This window comes from Polypterus senegalus, chromosome 10 (assembly GCF_016835505.1).
Source record: "Polypterus senegalus isolate Bchr_013 chromosome 10, ASM1683550v1, whole genome shotgun sequence".
Lineage (NCBI taxonomy): Eukaryota > Metazoa > Chordata > Cladistia > Polypteriformes > Polypteridae > Polypterus > Polypterus senegalus.
The window spans coordinates 85,837,690-85,864,062 of NC_053163.1; the positions used below are offsets into that span (position 1 = coordinate 85,837,690).

Here is a 26,373-nt window from a genome sequence, read left to right on the forward strand (position 1 = left end):
TCACTGCACTGCCTTGCTTGTAAGGGTTGCATGGTCCTGTTCGTTTCTCTCAGGAACTGTGTGCTGCCACCTGAGATGCAGGAAGGAAAACTCCTCATCTCTATCAACCAAAACATATTTTGGTCTTCTACCAACCTTCCAAGGTCTTACTCTAGCTCTCTCTCTCTGCCTCCAAACCACATTAGGGATCCCTGGCACATGCTGGGTTACTGTACCTCACATGTTCCAGGAAAACATTACTCAGCTCACAGTGGTTTCTCTGGTGTACTGTTGTTCATGCACATAGTACACTTAAAGAGCATAGCACCTCCTGGCTGTGTTCTTCTTGCTGCACTGGTGTAGGATTCATGTAGTTAGCCTCACAGGCCCAAATATATAAGTTGATTTGTAACAGGGTTCCAGTTTGTCAAGGGTGGGGTCAAAGCTAAGTGTAATTGAACATGCAGAACCCAGAAGACCAGTCGTGATCCATATTTCTTTAAGAGGTTCTACAATAGTGCAGATGTGCATCAGCAGCCTCTCGAGGACAATCGTATTCTAGGAATACAAGAAGAGGGAAGGCAGTTTTATTATGGCTGACTCTTCTGCATGCACTAGGTTAATGCTAAGAGCCTAGAAGAGTTTACCCAAACTGCCAGATGGTAGCACAGGGCTCGGTAAGTTGGAGTCCAAGCCATGTTATAAAGAGCAGGCTGTGACAGATATAAAAAGATATTAAGTATGTGTGGCACCCACAGGGGATGCTCTGAGGAGGCAACTCCAGAACCTTCAGAACCTAGATACAGGAGAATTGGTGCTGAGCCTGGCACACCCCCATTACTGGAGAACATAGTACGTGCCATTTATGATCAGCAGTGTTATAAGGACAATTCATAATGGTTCTAAGATGTCATAAGACTACATCAGGTTTGTATTGATGAATGCCAGAGATTATCTACTTAATCGATTTTTGAGTAACTGCCAACCTTGACTCTCTAATGGCAGCAGGGCACAGAACAAGTTCAGTCTCATAATATAATGAACATGCAAAATCAACTACTGGCCAGACCTTTATTTCAGAATTTTTTTACAAATGATTTATGATTTATCAAGTCTGCATAATCCCCTTTAGGGTTGTAGAGTCCCAAGCCCTTCACAGCAGCACTGGGAGCAGAGACTTTACTCAGGCCACAAATTGTATCAGATATTAACACAGAAAATCTCAATCTCAACAGTAAGAAGCTATTTTACCATCTTTACAGAAGCCAGTAATGAGTATTTTTTACCACATTACATGATAATTCTGGGGAGCACACCCCATTTCAAAACTCTTCTTAATTTACAGATTTTCCTGAAAGTTATAGACGCCACATAGACCTCTAAGACACCTGTTACATGTTTGTTCTGGGAGTCCACTTTTAGGCGAGTGAAATCTTAACTATTAAGACAAAAATATTTTGTAAGGCAGTTTTCATTTTTTAATTTACAATATCTTGTTTGAGACGTTCACTTTTTAGTGAATTCTCCAACTGACAACTCTGTATAAAACCTGACAGTGTGAATCAGTTATATGTACATATTTTGTGTACATGGACTATACATATAGATAATAATCAAGATGATTTCTCTAACTTGTTAATTAGATAGATAGATAGATAGATAGATAGATAGATAGATAGATAGATAGATAGATAGATAGATAGATAGATAGATAGATAGATAGATAGATAGATAGATAGATAGATACTTTGTTAATCTTAACAGGAAATTCACAATTCACAATTATCTATACAGTAATTCACTAAGCCACCGACAAGTAAGATACCTATGGCACACGCAGGGAGGAGCCACGCCCACCAACTTGGGCGCGACGACACAGAAAGAACGGCGTCATTTATATTTTTATATTCGTCTGTCGTAGAGGCCTCATGTACCTCCGAGCCACCTTGACTGTTCATAGAGGCATGTTTCTCGTGGAGGTGAGTCGCCATATGTAGCGTGTAAAACAGTTTGCGAGGGGTATCCCATGGGATCCTTAAAACAATCCTTTACAACTGAGGTTAAAACACAATGAAGTAAGCAGTCTTTAAAAACCCAGTTTTCGGTTATGACACACGACCGCGTGCACCATGGCAAACTGTTTTACACGCTACATACAGCAATTCGCATCCGCGGCAAACATACGTCTTCTTAGATGCTCCTGCACTTTGTTCACACCCCCCTCCCACCTCGCTACTACCGTGGTCGGGAGTCTTGGTGGATTATATATAGAAAGGCAGCCAAAACCGCACAGAGCAATGAAAAGCGTAGAGTTCCATCTTTTCATTCACTTTCTGTTGTATCCTCAAACCCTCCCTTTTTAGACAACTGTGTCTTTCCAGAAGTGTTCAACCATCAATAAATAATTATGCGGCATTTGTTATGCCGCGGGTTCACTATTGTGTTGTATTTTGCTCTCTCCAGAGTTCCATCTTTTCATTCACTTACTGTTGTATTCTCACACCAACCCATTTTAGACAACCGTGTCTTTCCAGACGTGTTTAGCATTCAATAAATAATTATGCATGACATTGAGCGTGTTTCTAGGCGTGGGTAAGCCGTTGAACCCCATTCGGGCTGTAAACCGTGGAATTCCCACTAAGTGCAACTCATACGCTCCCACTGGTTGCGTCCCTACCCTTTGCACACACCCCCCTCCCACCTCGCTAATACCGCGGTCAGGTGTCTTTGTGGATTATATATAGAAAAGCAGCCAAAACCGCACAGAGCAATGAAAAGTCTACCTCAGTCACAGGTGCATCTGGACTGTGTAAAGACGACAACTCAAGTGACGAGTTGGATGTGGGCACATGAGCGGGCAGTGCATACTGAACGAGAAATCAGCAGACTAGCATGACGGACGGAGCTGAATGGATGTCATTCTCCTCTCCTCCCATTCCACCCTCCACGCCGTGCACCCCCATCCCTTCGTCTAGCAGGAGAAGGCGCGAGGACGGTCTGCCAGTTTTCAGTCACGGACGATTGTGTGTTGGTTCGTTCCGTGCATTGTTACAATGTTGCTTTTCTTGCTGATTTATTACATTACCGATTTTTCAAATGTTAATTTTCTCCCTGTGCTTAAAAATCATTAAAAAACCGGCCTGATTATGCGGCGTATGGTATGCCGCGGGTTGGCTAGTGATGTAATAATATCACAAATATACTTTATGTCGAGAGCAACCCCTCCTTCAGTCATCTTCCAATGCCTTTGTTTTAGAGTGTCTACCTGACCACATAAATAAGTTAGAAGGTTATCATGAATGTAGCCACAGGATGAGGTGTAAAGTTTCGAAATATAGTCAACAGGTGAACATCAGTAAGGTGTTGTGGCCAGAAAGACGGGAAGAGAGAAGAGAGATAAAGAGAGAATCAGAGTTATTTGGAATTGATCGGTAAGATTGGGCTCTGAATGCGTGGATGGTGAGCAGGCCACACCACCCTTATAAACGAAAATTCCCAAACCTGTGTAAAAAAGTTTTCTTTTTAGTAAGTTGTGACTTTCTGTGCTTCCACAATTTATTCCTCCCCAGAAAATATTTATTATTACTTTTGAGTGATGAAGGGTTAAGTTTTGACAGCCTTTATTGATAGTTTGGGTGGCATAAAGAGGTGCCCATATCAATGCATAAAGCAAAAACAGATCAATTGAACTTCCCAGTGCACTCACATGCTCTTAGGTTTTTCCTGCTTAATGATTTCTACTTCATTTAATGAATCTTCATCTTCTACCCAGGAATTACAGATTAAATCTCACACTCAGTTTTTTTTTTTATTTTTTAATACATTTACAAAAGTTTATAAAATACTGTTTTCATCTTGTCATCTATTGGTTGTTAATGGGAAAAGATAATTTAATTTATTTTAGCAAAAGTGAAGAGGTTTGAATACTTTCTAAAGGCACTCCATCTAGGCAACTATAAGGATCATGTGTTATAATCATTGTAAAATAACTTGTCAGTCTTCTTCCTGTCAATCGGGTGTTTGCCATCAACTCTCTCGACACGTCTACAAGCACAGGGCTTCTGACTAGGAGCCATCTTTAAACCCATTCCCAGGGTCTTCCTCTGCCTAAATCCAGAATCAATCCTAGAGTCAGTTATAACCCTATATTTTCCCCAAAGACACCAGGCTAGAGCCCCCTGTACAAAGCCCTGGTGTCTTTATACCCTGGATCTTCCAGCATGACTTAAAGGCTCAGGCACCACCAACACTAGATGCTCTCTCAGATGGCCACCTATGTCACTTCTTTCTTGGCCTTGTTTCTTGATCATCACCTTCCAGCTGTGACAACTGCTGGGCTGTCTGCCTCCTAGCATTCTATTGGAACAAAACGTGTTTCTTCCTAGGTGGCACTTCGCTGTTGCCCTGCATGTAATCCTTCTGGGGTAGCCTGCACACATGTAGGGTGCACCAGCCTTGGTGGAACCCTTGCTGTTGCTCTGGCTTGGTGAAGTGCATTGCCACTGCTGGTCTCTTAACATCATCCTGCCCACTATATAACTTTAAATGTTTTAGTTATTGTGTATGTTTAAAAAATGGCAGCGTGATCTCGATGCAAGGCAGATTTTAATGTCAAGGCCCCACCACAGGGTGCGCACACACACACACACACACACACACTAGGGACAATTTAGAATTGCCAGTGCACCTAACTTGCATGTCTTTGGACTGAGGGAGGAAACTGGAGCACCCGGAGGAAATCCACACAGACACAGGGAGAACATGCAAACTCCACACAGGGAGGACCCGGGAAGCAAACCCGGGTCTCCTAATTGCGAGGCAGCAGCGCTACCCACTGCGCCACCGTGCCTTTGATTTAACAGTAAATGGTAATTTGCCTTTTCCTGCTCTAATGAAATGATTTTTGGGACAGTATTCAACACAGAAGACACCATAACTAATCTCTCTATTATAAAAAAAAATCTTGCAACGATACAAGACTTTTTTCCTGTGACAAGACGTGATCTTTTGAAGAGAGACAGAGAGACACTTTCACATCCCACGAGACGGTCAAGTCACGTCATACTTACAACCTTTGGAAGCAAGTCCCGTGATACACATGCAGAGCAGGTTAGAGATAATGGAAGTAGGAAAACTCAAAAGTCTCAAAAAAATGAGAGTAAAGATAACATTAGCGCAAACAAAGAGAAAATATTACTCGGCGAAATAACAGAACAGCGAAAAGAGATCGAATAGTGTTTGAGGATGTCTGGGGGAGAAGAGAGACAAGTCAGTCAGACCAAAGAACAGCTGCTGTGCAGGCTTTTAAACGTTTGAAGTAATGAAATGCAAATCAAGCAGCATGGCAGCAGCAGCAAGCCAGCAGCTGATCGAGAGTCTCCTTGGGGTGCGTTCAGCCCCCCTCTTCACAACGGCGCATAGCGCTGGCAGGGGAAGGGTAGGCAAGCGAAGTACAGATCACACGGTACAGCAGGAGCTGCAATCCAGCAGCTGATCGAGCAAAGAGGAGGTAAAAAAAACTGTATTTGTTTCCCATTGTAGCACCGTTTAAGAGGGGTTTCAGAGGAGCGGCTGCATCTCCTTGGGATGCGTTCAGCTCCCCTCTTCACAATGGCACGTAGTGCTGGCGGGGGGAAGGGGTTGGTAAGCAAAGTCCCCTAGTATAAATAAAAATTAAATGAAAATATCCTTGTAGACATCAATCCATTTCCTGAACCTGTCTTTCTCCATGAAACATTCTCTGTGAGCCAGAGTGCAACCATGCAGCACTGGAGTGCAAGACATTAAGCACCGCTAAACATGGCACTGATCCATCACAGGACACCAACACATTCACATGCTCACTTACGCCAGGCTACATCAGTCACTGAGTTTAGTTTGTGTGACTAAAGAGACATGATCTTCTCCAACTCATAGGCCAGCTTTCAAAACCAGGCCCCTAAAGTTTTCAGGCGGTATATCTAACTACTGTGTTCCCCTGCTTCTCATCAATGACAATATAAATTTGAAAATAACTCTAAAATGTTTTTTTTTTTCAAATCATTTATTTATTTGTATGGGCAAGAATCTACACTGCCTAAGGACTGCTTTAGAAACTGATTTCTGCTGTCGGTGACTTACATACTTTAAATATACTTACTTGTCTTCTGTGTCTTTGAACCACAGGAAACCAGACGAGCTCAAAGACCTGGCACCAGGGACAAACCCGCCTTTCCTCCTGTACAATGGAGACCTAAAAACAGACTTCCTGAAGATTGAAGAGTTTTTGGAGCAGACATTGGCACCTCCCAGGTAGAACTCTAATTGCCAAGAGATGACATGTAATTCATTTACATTATAATAAAATGGTCATTGCTGCTCTAGTGAATCTAGGACCATTGATCTGTATGGAATGAAAACTACAATCCCAGCCTTAAAGTGAAAAAGAGTAAAAAATGAGTATGCAACAACAAAAAAATAACTCAAAGGCATTTCTCAGGTCTCCAGTGACTTTTGCCACATACATATTTGTGTGGAATAATCCAATTAATTTTTCACCATTAAGGGAAGTATTTTGTAAGTAGTATTGTCAACATTCTATTCCTGTATTCACTACAGCGCTTTAAATCCTCTTCAATCATCAGGATGGCCTCAAACATTTGAACTGGAAGAACAGGAGATGGCACAACTGAGCCAAAAGCAGAGTATTAGGAAATTGACTAATATGCTGAGGCTTTATGTGTTTAGCCATGCCTTTTGACTACTATATCTAGGGAGGATACTGGCTAATATGTAAAATCCCATCAATCAACAGTTGTGTTGTAACCATAACCCCCACTAAACAGATTTCTATCCTCATTGTACCATATATTCTGGTGAATCTGTGATTTGACTGCAAAACAGTTCTGATACAAAGTGTCACATTTTCTTACATCTATTTCCATACTAGGCATTTGCTATCACCGGCAGTTAACACAAACACTTAATCTTTTAAACTAGCAGTTACAATGTTACCCTTTACTAATGCTGCTCATAGCACCTAGATAATGTTGTGAATTAAAACTGCTAGTGCTGTCCCCACAGCTGACAAGTTACTAGACAATTCCTAAATCTTACAGTCTCCTTTACATGCAGTTTACCAGCGCGTTTTGTATTGTTATATCTCTTTCATTAGGGTAGACTAGCAGTATTTTAGTGAAAGAGATGCCTCTCCCAGTCAAATGAAGGTTAGAGGCAGCTCAGCACTGAAGCTAATCTTGCTGCTTTGGAAACGTATACCAGGAGTATACACAGCGACCCTAGGAGCAGAATAAAGGATGAAATGGCTGCATATATCTTATCAGTAGCAGACTTCCTATATAGTCTCTCTATTTGTTCTTATTTGTTAATGTGACACTATAGGGAAATAGCAACTGTCCTCATCTATCCATCCATCCATCTTCCACATTCAGTTCCATCTATTATTGGCACACTTCCTCAGTGCCCAGTAGAGTGCCAACATGTTGCATGTTTGTTTGATATGAAAGTAAGAAATTAATGTACTCACTGCTTGTGACAATATTATTATTACTATCCATCCATCCATTAATTAACCCACTATATCCTAATTACAGGGTCACGGGGGACTGCTGGAGCCAATCCCAGCCAACACAGGGCACATATTATTATTATTATTATTATTATTATTATCCATCCATCCATTATCCAACTCGCTATATCCTAACAAAGGCTCACGGGGGTCTGCTGGAGCCAATCTCAACCAACACAAGGCGCAAGGCAGGAACAAATCCCTGGGCAGGGCACCAGCCCACCGCAGGGCATACACACACCAAGCACACACTAGGGACAATTTAGGATCGCCAATACACCTAACCTGCATGTCTTTGGACTATGGGAGGAAACCGGAGCACCCAGAGGAAACCCACGCAGACACGGGGAGAACATGCAAACTCCACGCAGGGAGGACCTGGGAAGCAAACCGAGGTCTCCTTACTGCAAGGCAGCAGTGCTACAACTATGCCACCATTATCCATCCATCCATTTTCTAACCCGCTGAATCCGAACACAGGGTCACGGGGGTCTGCTGGAGCCAATCCCAGCCAGCACAGGGTGCAAGGCAGGAACCAATCCTGGGCAGGGTGCCAACCCACGGCAGGACACACACAAACACACCCACACACCAAGCACACACTAGGGCCAATTTAGAATCGCCAATCCACCTAACCTGCATGTCTTTGGATTGTGGGAGGAAACCGGCGCGCCCGGAGGAAACCCACGCAGACACGGGAGAACATGCAAACTCCACGCATGGAGGACCCGGGAAGCGAACCCGGGTCTCCTAACTGCGAGGCAGCAGCGCTATCACTGCGCCACCATGCCGCCCCTTTTATTATTATTATTATTATTATTATTATTATTATTATTATTATTATTATTATTATAATATTTCAATATGTATTAAAAGTACAACTACTGCAGCTTATGAGCCAGACATCTGAAAATAAGTCCATCACAAGAGATTATTCATCCACCCCAGAGCACCAGAGATTGAGAAGAGATGGAAGATGGAAAATACTTAGGAAAGGCAAACCAAGAACATTTACTACAAAGTACATTTAATAGATACAATCGCAACATTTATTTCATTAAAAAAAAAACAGTGTAAGAGAGTAATGTGAAGCAACCTGAGCAGCCACTCTAAGAACAGGATGGTATTCCAAAATAAGCAGACTTGAACCTTAATTGAAAAGCTGAGACCAATGGGAATTCTTTAATATTGGTAGGCAGACTGTGGAGAGTTTGGATTCCTTGAGGTAAAGACTCTGCCTCCTACAGTAGTTTTCTTCATCCTTGAAATAAATGAATAAATGAAGCAAAGCACATTGTAAAATGGAGAAAAAATGTGGAATGTTACATTCAAGTGGAAACTAATGAAGTGATTTTAGAAACGATTTAAGTTGTTATGTTATTATAGTTAGCTGAATGGAACAAAAATGTGGCATTCATTGGTTGAAAACAAAAGTGAGTAAAAGAAGTAAAATAAAAAGAAAACAGGATAAGGGCCAGGGCCCTAAAAGGATACTCCATTTAATACTGAGTTTTCTTTGATAACTCAATGTGCTTTGAAGCACTGCCAGCCGTCACTATGGCAGGATCTTTTCAATTTTCTAGTGAGTCGTTTTCTTCACCTAGTCTGGTCACGAGACAATAGAAGAAGAATAAGTACTCTTTCCATTGAGGTGTAATAAATGAGGGTGTAGTCAGGTCTGCACTATTGTCCCTCTTCCTTGTTTCCTGACTTAAAGACTGCATACACAGTAGGCGAAAGTCAAACATGTTAGATCACCACTATTCTAATGCCTGTGAGAGCAGCAGATGATTTACACTCTTCATGAGTAATAAGTTTAGAAACACAGACACAGCGTGAGTAATGGATAATGGGGGGAGAACCAAAAGACTTCTGTACTGTAGCTACAGCTTTGAGGGTGGTCAGCAGTGGACCAAAGAGGTTACCAGAGGAGGAATTTATTCATGTTGATTAGGTAATTGATTATTTAGTAGCATCAATAATTAATGAAATATTTCAGTTAGGCTCCTATTTAATTTTCCTTACTTTTCTCCGTAGATGAAGATTATATTAAGATAACTGAACCACAGTAAAAAAACAAAAATTAAAATTTTTTATAAACACAAGGATTGTAGAGATACAATAATTGCTTAAATTTCAACATGGAATATGTAATGCAAGACAGAAGAGGTTGTTCTTACGGCCAATCACGTTCCAGTGATTTTCAGTTGCAGACTTCATTTACATAATCCCAGTGAGACGGGGGCAGTCGTTGTTCATGTAGCGTGGCATAGCCAGTCTGCGACTGACCCTGATTTTTTCTTAAGCTGTAGGGCAGACTTGTGTGTGTGTGTGTGTGAGAAAGTTGACAACCAATGAGCACTCACCCAGAAGTACAATATGCTCAATGCAGCTAATACAGTATATTGCAGCTACACGGAATAAGGAGCACAGGTGTTTTGGAATAAGCAAACAGAACATACAATCATCTGTCTGATGCATGATGTTTTAATTACCATGACAGAATGGAAAAAAGACAGAAAGGACCGAGACTGCAGCTGAGCTTACTTTTCTTGTAAAATCATCATAGGGGAACCAGCTCCATTAGGAAGCAGCACATTACTGGCTGTCAGAAACAAGGGACACATTTGTGATCCTTTAGAAATTAAAAACTGTGCTGGAAAGTCGTGGTGCAGTCATCTACTTTGGTATGCCCTGTGGTTTCTAGTCATGTAACATGACATGCTTGGGAGCCAAGACCAGCAACTGCAGCCATCAAGCTTGACAGACCCTCAGACTAGATGTCATGGTATGTGACATTGGCTTTAGTTATTTAGACGTTTTCTGGAGTTTCTTGTTATTATAAGGTTTTTTGTAAATGTTTTGTCTCTGGAGATCTAGCATGATATCACAGTATTCTCATCTCTTTATATGACATGCATAATGCAGCTCCTTCCAGTGTAGTCAAAGGCCTGTAAAAGTGATAAGTCTAAATGACCCCATTAGTCAGGTGCTTGTTATACAGCAACAATTGGCTGGCTGTTTACTCATTATTTAGAATTCTGATTTATCAAGGCACAAATAAAGTAGTTTTACAGTACCAAGGCATGAAGGGAGATATCCAGCTCCATTTGAACTTTTGTGCCATTGCTCTTTTTCTAGTAAAGAACGTTGCTTACAACATCATGTGTTAGTTGTCTTTGCCAAGTGGTCCTTTTTCCAGATCCTCTGCAACTGTTTCTTGCACAAGAACTCATTCTCTGAGTTTCTTTTCTTGAAGTAAGGCTTATTTACCAGACTAGATTCAGCTACTGGCATATATCTGGACAATGACTCTTAGATCAGTGGACCTCATCTTCCTGTATCAGAGTACGTTTAGTAAAGAAAGTCAATTATCTCATTGAAAGCCAAGCAAAACAGAGCATTGCCAACTTTGTCCTGCAGAGGTTCGACAGGAAGAGTGGGGTCGACCAATGTCCATACAAAAAGGCCAAGCTGGCTCCTGTCCCTGATGAGTTATCACAACTTAATATTAAAAGCTGTGGATAAAAATGAACGAGAAGGTTCTAATTATTAAAAACATTTTATCTTTTTTGTTTAAGGTATCCACACCTAAGCCCTCTGAATAAGGAATCTTTTGATGTTGGAAGTGATATCTTTGCCAAGTTCTCGGCCTACATTAAGAACTACCCAGCAAATGAGAGTAAGTCTTGTGTTAAAAAGAATGAAGAGTTTCATGCCAGCATTAACAACTGCAAGAAACAAGAGCTTAAGAACAAGTCAGCAGTCATAGCAGCACAGTTTTTACTCTATAAACCGTGGAAATAATGACTTGGGCCCTCTGATCTCTGCTACTTAATTAACTCAAATCATTCCAGCTATACAACACTAATAGGGACCAGAAAGTGTGGCCAGTAGAGAAAATGACATATCGAAGCTTTACAAATAATGGAAAAAAATTCTGTTAAGGTGGACCAAGTGTTGACAATTTTCTCCTTAAAATACTGTTTTTATAAATTAAAAATTAAATATAATACAATACAATGTACCAATTTATTAGTTAATTAAAAAAGGAAATGGCTGTAAATGATTGTTAGTTTTTAAAGAGTCTTGCTTTTTGCAGAATGAATTTTAAATTGAAAAGGTGCAAAAGCGATGAGCAGAATTGTTAATATTCTCATTGTCTTCTCCTGAAAAATCTTCAAACAGCTCTTGTGGACAAAGCTATTCATAAAGCCTCATACAAACAGAGAACCATTTGTGCATGATACACCTAGTTTGTCTTTGATCATTTTGTTTATTTTATTGTACACTATTGTACTGGGCCCATTCACTTCTTTTCTTTTTTATCATTAAATTCTGTGCTCACATATACATATTATTACTCATGTAAATACTGTACAATGCCTTAATGGTTAAGACCTCATTTGGCTGTCTGAAGGCCACTCTGTCTTTAGTACAGAGAATGAAGCAAACGAATATAAACCTTTTTGCTGGTTAGCTAAGCATACAAAATGTGTTCTGCTATGAGACATAGTCTTCATTTTCTGGGGTCAGCTACATATATCCAGAGAGGAAAAAATGTATATTGATAAATTAGAAAAAAATGTACACCGGGAGGGTAGCACAGGGGCGCAGTTGCGGTGCTTCTGCTTCATAATAAGGAGACCAGGGGTCACATCTCAGCTCCTCCCTGCATGGAGTTTGTATGTTCTCCTCATGTCTATGTGGGTTTCCCCCAGGTGTTCCCACAGTCCAGAGACATGATTTAAGTGAATTGGTGATCCTAAATTGGCTTTCCTGCATGTCAGGGTTGAAGAGTGGAGAGGCAGTCAGTTAGACCACCTCTTCAGCAATAATATGGTCATACTTAAAGAGAACTGATGTCCATGATTACCATCTGCAGAAATAACATTAGCAATTGCAAAGGCCTTAAAATTTGATAGATAAGCCTGTTTTAGTCTAGGTAGGTAGGTAGGAAGGTAGATGGATGGATGGATGGATAGATAGATAGATAGATAGATAGATAGATAGATAGATAGATAGATAGATAGATAGATAGATAGATAGATAGATAGATAGATAGATAGAGTTGACTCTTAAGTGCTCAAATAAACAGAGTTACATTTTTCTAGCTCTCTCTAACAAGCTCACATACTGTACATAGCTAGATATAACTTTTTTTTATTAAACTTCTTTAGCTCCATTCAATTACACAATAAACAAATGAAGCACTAGCACTGAAACAACACGCTCACTTTCAATACACCACTGTAAGAGTTTAAGTGTGATTGCGGCTCTCCAAACATAGCACAATAAATAATTCAGGTAATTCAATTTTTAAAGAGGTGAAAATGTAATTTAATTCACAAGCTTACAGTTCTTATTTCTAAATTTACATGCAGAATGCTGTAAACGTGGAGTTTGTGTTATAAACTTTTTTACCAAGCTTTTTTTGTGAAACCCAAAGACATCATTGTAGATTAAAATGAAATACAAACTGACAATGATGATGCTCCTACACTGCTCTGCATTTTAAATATCTCCTTCTCTCCTCCTGTACAAAGTCTCTGGTGCTTTAACTCTCTTTTCCTCTTGCCTCCATAGACTATGAGAAGGCTTTACTTCGAGAGTTCAAAAGGCTGGATGACTATCTCAACTCTCCACTTCCAGAGGAAATTGATCCCAACAGCACGGAGGATGTGCTTGTTTCCACAAGGAAATTCCTGGATGGCAACCATCTGACCTTGGCCGACTGCAATCTGCTGCCTAAACTGCATATAATAAAGGTTTGTTCTAAGTGAAATGTATCTGAGAATTCTATTAATTCAGGTCTTAAGTATCTATTTGGGATTTCTCTATAGAAACAAGAGGTATTTTTAAATAGTCAAACAATGTGAGCTGGGCTACCAATAATTTCTAATGAAGTAGAAAAAGTTGTATTGAAAAAGGCCTGTTCAATTGTTCTGCATGTTAAGACAATAAAGTTAAAAAGTGGTTACTTTGGTGTCAACACAAACTACAACCATTTTCATATAACCACATAAATATCTGTATTTCTAAGTTCCACATTACACTTGTCAATTAGCACTTTAGCTTACCAACAAATAATACTCACCCCTTTTAATAGATATTCTCTTGACTTACCTAGGAGAAATGCCCACAAATTCATTTCCTCAACTTTCAAAAATCTTACTGTAGACTCCCTGATGGGAGAGACACATTGCACTCTTTTTTATGCATTTACTATCCTATGAATTTACCAGTAAATTGATGGGCTGTGGTTGTGGCTGAATACAACTGTGGTCAAGTATGCAAGAAACGACTTTTAGCAATTACCAAGGTCAAGACCTAAAACAATTTCCGTGAATTAACTGAGTCTTGTACATTATATGTAAACTAAGTCATAAAAATGACGAATGAACCATGTAATATAAGGGACTTGAGCAGCAACAGATTTTAGTATCCATGAGGGGTCCTGGAGCCAATCCTCCGCAAATACTCAGGGATGACTGTACTTTTCTATTACAGGTAAAAGGGCGTACCTTTTTTAGTAATGAAACACATTCAGTTACTATGCATATTGGTTGTCCTTAAATAAGATGTGTGCAGAAAACACATGAACACATCCTTATGATGTCACAAAGACACCCATAGGTCACACCTCCAGCAACACAAGGCATCTTAGCCACTGGTTCTAAAATTGTGATTAGTGTTGATCGGTGAAATTGGCCAAATCATTTTCAAAGCGAATATGCTGTATTTGTCAGTAGCCTTGTTAACTGAATATTCTCCTGTAAATTCACCATGTGGTAGGCTTACAAGAACATTTTTTCCAAGCATCCCATGATACTTTGTAAGGCCATTGTGACAACATAAAGCAGTAGCAGCCATGCACAGAACTTTTACATATTCCTACTGTAAGATTCAATAATCCCACAGCACAGTGCTTGGTATAATAGACATAATAATCAGTACATAAAATAAATATGTACTTTTTTGATAAAAAATGAAAACAATCAGTTTAATACAATGAAACACACACATTATACATTAAAATCAATTAAAATGTATGCATTCAGCTGGAGTCATATTACAGGATTCCTGCTCAAAGGGAAAGTCAAACTAGTAGCTTCAAAATGTGCATGTGCCGTTTTGATTTTCACAATTGGTAAAGACAGCATATAAATAAGACATAATGTTCATATTTAACTTTCATTTTCTTGTATTAGTATTATTTCACAACATTAAAAAATACCCAGCATGAATGAAAATATTGCCCTAGCTGAAGTGCCATCTGAGGCGATCGCCTCCCTGCCTCACCCCACATGCCTCCCACAGCAGAAGCTCACTAATTCCTTTACAGAGCTTGTTATGGCAGCATAGAAAACAAGGTAGGAGCTAACTGTGGGTAGGACGCCAGCCCGTCACAAAGCACACATCCACCATCACCCACACTGGAAACAACATGGAGTCAACAGTTAACCTGGCATGCGTGTCTTTGACATTTGGGAAGGAATACGAGGATAAGGCACTGCAAATTCTGCACAGACAATACTTCAGACTGGATTTGAACTCTGGATAGTGGAAATTTGAGAATACTTTTCAAACCACTATACCATGACTCAGAGTTTTACATTTACACTCCAGCCTGGCTTGCAATGTACCTTTTTAAGAGAAAGGGCTCTTTAATTGTCCCTGTTTCAAAAAAGCAATAGGATATTAGAAACAAACTGCAAATGCCACCAACAATCTTTAAGTCTTGGGTGCACAACATTTTTCATGAATAAACTTGAAGAGTTGAAAAGATGATTTGCTGTTTGTTGATATCACATAAACTAGAATTTAAACTACTATATATACAGTAATTCCAGATATTCCGTTTTTTGCTTATAGTTAAACAGCTGTGCTCAGGAGCCTCACAAATCTCAGCAATGCTCTTCATCACAGTACATGTGGCTAACTCAAGTTATTCCTTTTTCAACCTGGGTGAACCCTGTCAAAGTTAGAATGCTAGAGTTAAATGTGCTCTGGAGTGCTATGATGGGTATGTTAAGGAGAAATACTCTACCTTGAAGTAAAGGACTAAAGTGGTATAGTTAGCCTCCGGGTGCAGTTATGGTTTTGTATATTTTTGGATTCTGTAGGTCTGAGATATGTGCTTTGCTCATTCTGTTATACGTGTCTGTGGAGGACCCCACACTAGTGAGAATTTAGAGGTGAATATTCTTCATTTTTGTTATATAATTAGATGGATTAGTAAATGCATTCACAATATAATTACAATTTAAATCTATAACAGAAAAACTACTAATTCAACCTTTTTGGTTTAGATTGCAGCAAAGAAATACTGTGACTTTGAGATCCCAAGTGAATTCGCTGGTGTTTGGAGGTATCTGAAGAACGCTTATGAGAGAAATGAGTTCAGCCACACCTGCCCTGCCAATGAGGAGATTGAGAGGGCCTACGTGAGCGTGGTAAACAAGAGAAAATGAGGCCAATGTTAAAATCAAGAAACTTTTTGGGAAACCAGAAGATAAAAACAATATCCAAAATATCTCACTACCTTTTCTCAGCCTTCTCTTTGCTATCTGCATATCACAAGGACCGATGAGAGCCCCAAAACTCTTCTATCTCAGCGCACTTTACTGGGACGATTAAGTGAACTATGCATCAGTGACTTTAACGGATGCTGCGGTTATAGTAAAAGTGGACGAATGAAGGAACTGGACAAAGGTGGCCGCTGAAGAAAGATGTCATTTTACGTTAATGAGTTTGAAAGATTCAAAGAAAGTGCAAGAAAATTAGGAAACGATTTCCTGGCCATTTGTGTGACAAATCTTCCAGTAGAGGGCAAGAGAGATCTATTAAGTTAGAGATCTGGGATTATGCAGTGGTAAATGAATTAACTCTAATGAATTACAAAGAAAAACCGGAGGGATGCTTCAATAAATCCTTAAGTTACTCAAATGTATTGGCAAATACACTTTGCAAGTCACACCGCTTCATTCTGAGTGTAAAACACAAAGGAGAATAAAACTGGCCACTCAATGACAAAACTCTGTATATAAGACACATACTGCTCAACCTACTAATTTATGGTGAAATGCATGTATTTTATACTCTCCTGTCTAAAATTTTTACTTATCATCCATCCATCCATCTTCTTCCGCTTATCCGAGGTCGGGTCACGGGGGCAACATCTTGAGCAGAGAGACCCAGACTTCCCTCTCCCCAGCCACTTCTTCTAGCTCTTCTGGGAGAATCTCAAGGCGTTCCCAGGCCAGCCAGAAGACATAGTCCCTCCAGTGTGTCCTGGGTCTTCCCCGGGGCCTCCTCCCGGTTGGATGTGCCTGGAACACCTTACCAGGGAGGCGTCCAGGAGGCATCTTGATCAGATGCCCGAGCCACCTCATCTGACTCCTCTCGATGCAGAGGAGCAGCGGCTGTACTCTGAGCTCCTCCCAGATGACTGAGCTTCTCACCCTATCTTTAAGGGAAAGCCCAGACACCCTGCGGAGAAAACTCATTTCAGCCGCTTGTATTTGCAATCTCGTTCTTTCGGTCACTACCCATGGCTCAAGACCATAGGTGAGGGTAGGAACATAGATCATCTGGTAAATTGAGAGCTTTGCCTTACGGCTCAGCTCCTTTTTCACCACGACAGACCGATGCAGAGCCCGCATCACTGCGGACGCCGCACTGATCCGTCTTTCGATCTCACGCTCCATTCTTCCCTCACTCGTGAACAAGACCCTGAGATACTTGAACTCCTCCATTTGGGGCAGGATCTTGTCTCCAACCCTGACAGGGCACTCCACCCTTTTTCCGGCTGAGGACCATGGTCTCGGATTTGGAGGTGCTGATTTTTTACTTATCGTCTACACTATTAATACTACTCGGCACATTTCAATTTCAGCTATCTTTATTGCCCTTTCGAGCACTTAGGTAATGTAACTCCATGTGTATACACTGCCATTCACACTGTTAAGCACACACGCACAAACACACACATAGTTATATATATATATATATTTTTTTTACATGGAAGCTTGTCTTATCTGTTGAAGTTCCCTTCAAAAGTGGACATTAGTATTTATTGCACCTTTTTTAGTTATGACCATGGGTTCCAACTTGTCATAAGTATTGGTAAAGCAAAAAAATAATATGCTACCAAATAAATAATAATCAACAATAACAACATTTATTACTACTACTGATAATAATAATAATCATCATCAATAAACTGTCATAGCACAGGAGATACATGCGCAGCAAAATAAAATTCAACAATCAACGAGCAACAGGACTGCGACTGTAGGCATTGACTGTATTGCTAAAGTTTGATTTATTTCGATTTTTAAGCATCTCTCAAATGGGCTTACATTCAAACTTGTGGTAAATCTCTGCAAACTTCCATCCTCCATTGTTCACCACTACATGTGACCTAATTGATTTTGTCCTGACATGTTAAAAAAGTTCTCCTCTATGTTCCTCTTGGACATCGGATGGTCATTATTTGGATGGTGAACTTGCATTCTTTGCATACATAGACTAGGATACAGTAGAGCTAAACGTTTAAAGAGAATCATCATTATGCTCTGATTATTATACTTTGTTCATTGAATTTCATAATTATAATAGACTGTTCATTTTATTTCCGGGGCCTAAGTTTAATTTACATTTTTAAGGGGGCTGTATGGTAAGATTATGATTGTGTTGACATCATCAATATCATCTATCTCTTAGACTGGTGGGTTAAATAGAAAGCTACCTTTTCATAAAATTGTTCATACTGCTGTTAAATTGTAATCTTATTTCCACTCATGTAACAAAGACTAATTTTTTTTTACAGAAATGCAAAATGCAATAATTTAAGAAAGCCTGCCAACACAAGTCAATTTGTATGTGTTTTCTGTAACACGTGTATTTTCTGTCTGAGTGGCTTATCTCTCATGTTCAGAAGTTTCTGCACACTGATTTCTCTGAGCACTTGACAAACGACCTGCAATGTTAGTAGTTTGCAGTCTGCCATGCGAGTGTTATTCATGGTGCGCTATTAGGTCACATCGGTCTGATGAGTTCATTTTTATAAACTTTGTAGATTCAGAATAGATGCTAGTACACAGTCATATCAGATTTGAATTGCTTGCAAAATTAGTTTGAACAGTCAAACAAAAAAAATTTGATCTGAGCCATAAACTGGAACAGAGTCCATTGTCCCTGCAGTCTGAATGTACTTTTGGTGGTCTGTAGCAAGACATGGACTTCAATTCATTTTTACCACTGCTACTTTTGTCTGGCAATGCTCTGAGATTTTCATTGCAATCCCAACTTTAGACTGAGAGGGCAGATGCCCCTATGCCTACCCCCAGTAATGGTGTCTATGGTGTTGACCACATTAATTTAAAGATTTTCTCCTTTTATATAAAATAATATACATGTCATAGTTAAACTTTATGCTCATACCTTCTACACTATACTGACATGTGAAGCCCTCATTAGAATAATTTAAAGTTAAATTCTTGAGCAATATGCATTGAACACACCATTATGTACTTCATGATTAAGAAAACAAAGACATGTATTTTTACACAGTTTTATTATATTGTCATTTTAAAAGAGTATATAAAAAGTATATTTTTGGTAGTTTATACAGCACATTTTATGGTAAATCTTAAAGCTTGCTGATTTCTATAAGTGATGGTCACTTATGCAGACATCATATTTATAAAATGGAAGCAATGGTAAGTTCAGTTAGCAACATGGAGTCATATGCTGAAGAAACTGAACCAGTAAACATTTGTGATTCCTACATTGTATCCATTATGCTACCTCTCCTACTCTTCTGTTGCTAAACATTATTGAAAGTATGATCAGTAGGGGTGCCACCAAGCCCCAAAATCCAAACACCAACACATCCAACACAGTTATGGGTTCAAGAAACAGATTTGTTCATTAAACACAGTATCTTCACAAGTGAGCAATATCCACTTCCATAACCACAGATAAAATTTCACACTTCCCCCTCCTTCCACCCTCTGCCTCCCAACTTTAACTCACCCAGATGAGGTTCTTTTATGCCTGACCTGAGAGCACTTCATGTGCCACAATATTGAATTTTGGGAGCAGTTCCAGGTCAGGCAGAACCTTCTTAAAATAAGGACATTTCCTTTCTGCAGTATCCCCTGGCAGCCCCCAAGACACCTAGCAGAGCTCCCCATTGGAAATACAATTCCCATCTCACCCTGCAGGTGTACACCTGGGAAATCCACCTAAGGAATGCTGCCATCTAGTGTTGTAGGGAAGGAATTGTTCTGGATTTACAATCTTCTCCTGTTCATCCTTTATGGCCCCCTGGCCAGGAAAGACACCAGCAACCCACCAGGCCAGAATGCCTATACATCTTCATCCTCCCATTATGGCCCCTCGTTCGGGAAAAGAATCATTCTCACTCCTGCCAGGGTTACCAGTCCAGCTACCTTGGCACCAACATAAATTACTAAGTATGTTTTTACCTTCTAAAATAAAAATTCAGAAGGATGACTTCCATGATTTAAAAAGTATTGCTTGACCAATGGACTTTGACAAGAATAGAGAGAATGGTAAAAGTCTTTTATAAAAGCTAATATTTACACAATTGACTCATTTGATGTGTACTAATGAACAGTTTTTCAATATTTGATTGAAGTACTACAGTATATACTTGCTCTTCACTTTGCTCATGTACACCGTGACCTCTTTTTTAAATAAACAGTTAAAAATGTTTTGCAGTGAATTTCATTGCGTGTTGCAGTGTGGTCTGTCGGCCTGGTAATGAAGAACTCTTGTGACTCTAGCATCAAACAAACTTCGCTTTGAACTAATTTCAGTCATAATGATTATGATTGGTTTTTGTTTCACTTTGAACTAATGTCTGTCTTAGTTATAATTTTATTGCTCATCTTACCTGTTACTATTATGATCCTGTTAGCACTGCCCTGAGACTAAAAACACCTAACACAACCCAAGAGAATCAGTGCTGCAAGAAGAATTACATTTAAGAAATCAGTGTGCGGATTTTAAATGTAAGTATATCTAAATTTATATCGCAGATTTTTCGCTGGTTCACGGATTTCTGCGGACAATGGGTGTTTTAATTTATGGTACATGCTTCCTCAGTTGGTTTGCCCAGTTGATTTCATACAAGGGACGCTATTGGCGGATAGCTGAGAAGCTACCCAATCAGAGCACGTCTTACATATTAAATAAAACTCCTCAATGATATACGATATGCTTCCCGCGCGGTGCTTTGCATACTTAAAAGCCCGAACAGCACGTATTGAATTTTGATTGTTTGCTTTTTCTCTGTCTCTCTCACTCTCTCTGACATTATCTGCTCTTGACGGAGGGGATGTGAGCAGACGCGCTGTTCGCACACTGGCCTAGAGGATACGGACGCTCCTCTAAAAAATGTTGAAAGACTACCTTCACATTGCTCCCTTCCTTGCAGCTGCTTTGTCGGGCGGTGCTTCACATGCTTAAAAGCCCGAACAGCCCTATTGATTTTTGATTGTTTGCTTTTCTCTCTCTGTCTCTCTCTCTCTCTCTCTCTCTGTCGTTCTCTGCTCCTGACACACACTCCTTTGAAGAGGAAGATATGTTTGCATTATTTTAATTGTGGGATGGAGCTGTCATCTCTGTCTTGTCATGGAGCACAGTTTAAACTTTTGAAAAAGAGACAAATGTTTGTTTGCAGTCTTTTAAAGTCCCTGTCTCTACATCCTCCTGTGTTTCTGTGCAAATCTGTGACCCAAGTGTGTCAATATAAAAATAACAATATTAACGTATGGTTTTTACTTTGCGGATTTTCACCTTTCGTGGGGGGTTCTGGAACAGGAACAGGTTTTCTATGCTCTAACTTCGAAAATATTCGATTTATAAATAAAGAATCCTACTTCGCGGAAATTCATTTTTAGAGTCTGGAACTGATTAACCGCAAAAAACGAGGGTTGACTGTAAAACAATTTGGAATGAGATGACAGTGACTGTTACCAGTTACCTTTTCTGGTGGTGGAACTTGTGTTTTTTCTCTTGTATGTCTGTTCTGGTGTGGTAGAAATGTAACATCTTATCCTCTAACAAGACAAACTGAGTCAGTAATCAGGAAGGAGGAAAGCTGTTCATTGTATCTTTTATAGAGGTGCGTTTTTTATAAACTATTGAATTTACATACATTTTACTCTGGTTGGTTAATTGGTTTACACCCAAATCACATGTATAAAATTAAATTCTGTTATATTATACTAAGGTTCTTCTTATACCTCTGAGATGAGCTACCACCCTTGAAATTTCTGTGCATATAACAACTGTCCATTTTGATTGTTTCTAGGGACACTTTCAGTACATTTTCCTATTCACTCGACCTTTATCTGGTTTCTTGATTTTCCTGAATAGGTTTCTGACATTTATTAACCCTTTAAACTATTTCTTCAAGATGAATGCTATGTTACCCTTAGAGTATTCTTCCATATTGGTTATTAGGGTTTAAAACCCTTCCTGGCAAAGCATGGCTTATTTATTTATTTATTTATTTTTATTTATTTGTACATCAACAGCTTGTTGCCATTTTCAATTTCAAAAGCATTTAAATGTCAGCCACCCACAGCCCAAGAATCTTTCATTGTACATCTCCCCCATCTGAATCACAATTCGACATCCGCAGTTAGTACAGAGGCCAGCAGAAAACATTTTGAATATAAATGAAAGCTGATTAGGGCTCATGTTGAAGGTGTGCGATTGGAGATTTTCTGTGAGTTTGATTGAAAAGATGTTGATTGACTTTGGTTTGCTTTCTGTGAATGATCTTTTGAGGATCTGATTTGTGTATGAACTCGGAATTAAATTATTAACACATAGATTAGAAATCCTTATTAAAATGGAGATGGAAATTTCTGGAAAGACCTTTATGAAGATTCATTTTTATGAGCCAACTCCAACAACTTTAGGAAACCACTAAGAAGTCTGTAAACATTGTGGTATCAGTGTTCATGGATCCAGCCGAGCTACATCAATCTTTAAACAGCATATTCAGCATTTATCACATTGAACTGGTAGTCATATTGGTGTTAACAGTATATTCAAATACTGTGGCAGAAGTCACTCATCATTTTTGATTGCTAATGTACAGTTCTCAGTTTTATTTACTTACATTTCATCAACTATTTTTGTTCATTACTTGGTATTCGTAAAGCACCATGAATAAAGTTTACATGTATGTCCCTACATGTCACCCCACACAAATTCTCAGAAACAGCAATAAATGGAATTCAGCAGAATTTCACTGAACTGAGCTCCACCTGATACACCATTTCAGTTTTCTGTAGTTGTTGCTGTATTTTAATTCAAATTCCATTTTCCTGCTTGAATTGGAATTGTTGGGTTCATTCCAGAATTCGCCCCAGCCCTGATAAATGGGGATTTATCTCACTAATTTTTCAAGGTTCTTTGTTGTGGAATCATGACTCAACTCTAGAATCTAGAATCCCCACCAAAAGACCGACTTTTAATTTGAGATAAAAGCAGCTTACACATTGCAATAAAAGCAAATTCATATCCACCAGTTGTGCACTGCAACTTTAACAAGAAAGTCCAGGGACCTGGCAGATTATTTGAACAGTTTATGGCTCAGTTGTATCTGATATTTATGGACCATGGATATGCAAATAGTGACAGATGCCAGGCTATGCTTGGTGTTTATTTATGAAGAGTTAGAGAAGTAATAAATCAAGAACTTAATATACTAGAAAAAAGTCATTGATATCTCTAGATCTCATGAAATTGCAGAAGCCCAGCTAAAACAATGTCAGCTAGCAACACAGGAAATGCTCTTGACCAAACTGTACATATAGTTGACATGCTAACAAAGCGATCAGCTACGCCATGCCATATTGTTAAGGAAACATCTGACGCTATCAAGAAAAGCTCAGAATGCTCCAAAGCAAGCATCCGGTTTGGAAATATAATCAGAGAACAGGAGGCACATCGAGCTAAAGGGAGACAAGGTACCAAATGGGAAAAATTCTATCACTTTTCCATAGTTTTCCATTCCTGCTGGATGAATATAATACTGAGCTGTCTTCTGCCTTTGAAACCCCAGCTGTTTATTTTCTCCAGCATCCTGCTAGCTGGCAGGTTATTTGTCCTCTCCTCTCTTACCATCTCACTGTAGCATCAGACACCAATTTTTTATTTTTAATTATTAGAGTGCTTGAAGGGCAATGTGAATATTCCGATCTTAGGGACATGTGGCAATAACAGACTATAAAGCAACTACTCCCACCACGGTGAGTGCCAACAGCTCTTTTCGCACTTTGATGTGAATACGGCAGCTAGCGGTCCAACATATCTGTGATGGGAGCTCTGCTCAATGAGGAAGCAGTGCTTATTTTGTCAGAACACAACGTGCGGTGAGCTTTTAAGAGTGGACATTAGGAAGGCAGAGGGTTCAGATGGGATTCCAGTCAAAAACAGTTACAGGTAACTTGTCGCAAACATTATCTTGATCTGTGTTCACACCATTGAGATGCTTGGCTATATTTATTTCATGATGTTAAAATCTGTTTCTTCTGAATCCTTTCCTTGCATTGTTCTTTTATTACGATTATAAGAATCACTCATTATAGTATCAATGATTTGCAAGTAGAAGTGATTAATTGAGCTTAGGAATTATGGGCAGGTAGAAAGCTAATAATAATAATAATAATACATTTTATTTATATAGCGCCTTTCCCATGCTCAAGGCACTTACAGAATATAAGAAAGAACGGCAGGGTATACATTATATAGCATTGTACAAACCAAATAAATAAATAAAGAAGATTAAGACAGTAAATTCAGAGAAAGCCTAACAGACAACATAATTGATGGTCTAGCACATACATACTGGTTACGTGAGCATCTTGACAGAGAGGTAAACTGAGAGAAGGGTAGTAAAGTCAAGTAGAGCTAAAAGCCTTCCTAAACAGATGAGTTTTGAGTTGTTTTTTAAAAGAATTCATGGAGTCAGCTGATCTGATTCATTTCGGTAGGTCATTTCAGAGTCTGGGCGCTATACAGCTGAAGGCCCTGTCACCCATGGAGTGTAGATTAGTGTGGGGCATAACAAGATTACCAGAATCAGAGGACCTTAGTGTATGGACAGGTACATAGTGGTGGAAAAGGTCACTGATGTAGTTTGGCGCGAGGTTATTTAAGGCTTTGTAGGTTATTAGTAGGATTTTATATTTGATTCTGTAAGACACAGGGAGCCAGTGAAGACGGAGCAGGATGGGTGTGATGTGCTCGCTGCTGCTGGTTTGAGTGAGGACTCTTACAGCTGAGTTTTGAATAAGCTGGAGCTGTGATATAAGATTAGAAGGGACACCTGCCAGCAGGGAGTTACAATAAATAAATGTTGATTGATTGATTGATTGATAATTGATATAGGATGTGATAAAAGCATGGACAAGTTTCTCAGCATTAGAAAAGGAGAGGAAGGAGCAAACACGGGATATGTTACGGAGGTGAAAGTAAGAAAGTTTCTTAATGTGATTTATGTGGGCGGAATAAGAGAGGGAGGAATCAAAAATGACACCAAGATTCTTTACAGTAGAGGCAGGTCTGATGAGATCACCGCCAAGATGGATTGGGAAAGAGGTCATTTTATTAAGTTGCATTTTAGTCCCAGCTACTGGTAATTTGTCACAAACATTATCTTGATCTGTTTTCACACCATTGAGATGCTTGGCTATATTTATTTCATGATGGTAAAATCTGTTCTTCGGAATCCTTTCCTTGCATTGTTCTTTTATTACGATTTTAAGAATCATTTATTATTGTATCAATGATTTTCAAGTAGAAGTGATTAATTGAACTTAGGAATTATGGGCAGGTAGAAATCTAATAATAATAATAATAATAATACATTTTATTTATATGGCGCTTTTATATAGCGCAATTTGCAGGAGTTCAGTTTTGTTGCAATTTAATTTTAAAGAGTTCTGCTCCATCCAGGTTTTAATTTCACTTAGGCAGGTTGTGAGCTGAGAAAGCTCTGATGAAGTTCCACTTTTAACATTGAAGTAGAGTTGAGTATCAAATCTGTTGGTACAGCTGTACCTATCTTTTTATGATATGACATGTGAAAAATGTATCATATCCTTAACACAGGAAAAGGGATATAAAACTATCATATATATAAAAAAATGCCTTTGAGAATTTCCTGAACATGTCATGATCCTTGAATATAATTAAACAAGTTCAAGAGTAAAACATTCATCCATTTTTAATCCATTTTACCGTTTTCAAGGTTACCCTTGTTTTCCTGCTTCTAAGGCACTAAATCTAAACTCTGCAAGATTGAGCAACCCTACTTCAAGGCAATTCCACATCAATTACATCCATACGGAGCAGAAGGGCATCACTTTTATGAAAAATAATGCGTGAGAAATGAGAGAGTCAACTTTGTTAGCAGCTTCAGCTTTGTATTTTCTGTTTTTGTGATTGTTTGCTCTTTTTGGGTTTACTGGATTTATCCCTTGGCTCTTGTTTAAAGGCCCCCTGTCTTGGGAATTAACTGGACTTTGTTGCTTTGTTGCCTTTTGCTACTTTTGTTCCCGCCATGTCTATGTGTGTGTGTGTTTTAAATGTGCAAATAAATTCTTTAAATACAAATTTGCTTTTCTTTGTCCTTTGGAGCAGAAGTTTTTACAAAATGTAAATAACTTCAAATAATAAAAAAAAACCTCCTCCAATACTCTGTGTTATTCTGTGTTATGATTCACATCGCTTTAAAAATGCATTTCTCTTGAAATAAAGTTTTCCACAGA

General features: G+C 39.1%; 1 protein-coding gene across 1 annotated transcript in view; it reads left to right on the forward strand.

Moving 5' to 3' along the window:
- Positions 1–16,744, forward strand: part of clic2 (chloride intracellular channel 2) — a 35,931-nt gene extending 19,187 nt beyond the window's left edge. Inside the window, exons 3-6 of the mRNA XM_039766068.1 lie at positions 6,145–6,270; positions 11,128–11,228; positions 13,133–13,314; positions 15,859–16,744. Of these exons, the coding sequence (XP_039622002.1) occupies positions 6,145–6,270; positions 11,128–11,228; positions 13,133–13,314; positions 15,859–16,020 (571 nt within the window). The 3' untranslated portion in view covers positions 16,021–16,744. The remainder of the gene's footprint in view (positions 1–6,144; positions 6,271–11,127; positions 11,229–13,132; positions 13,315–15,858) is intronic.
- Positions 16,745–26,373: the final 9,629 nt, after the last annotated feature.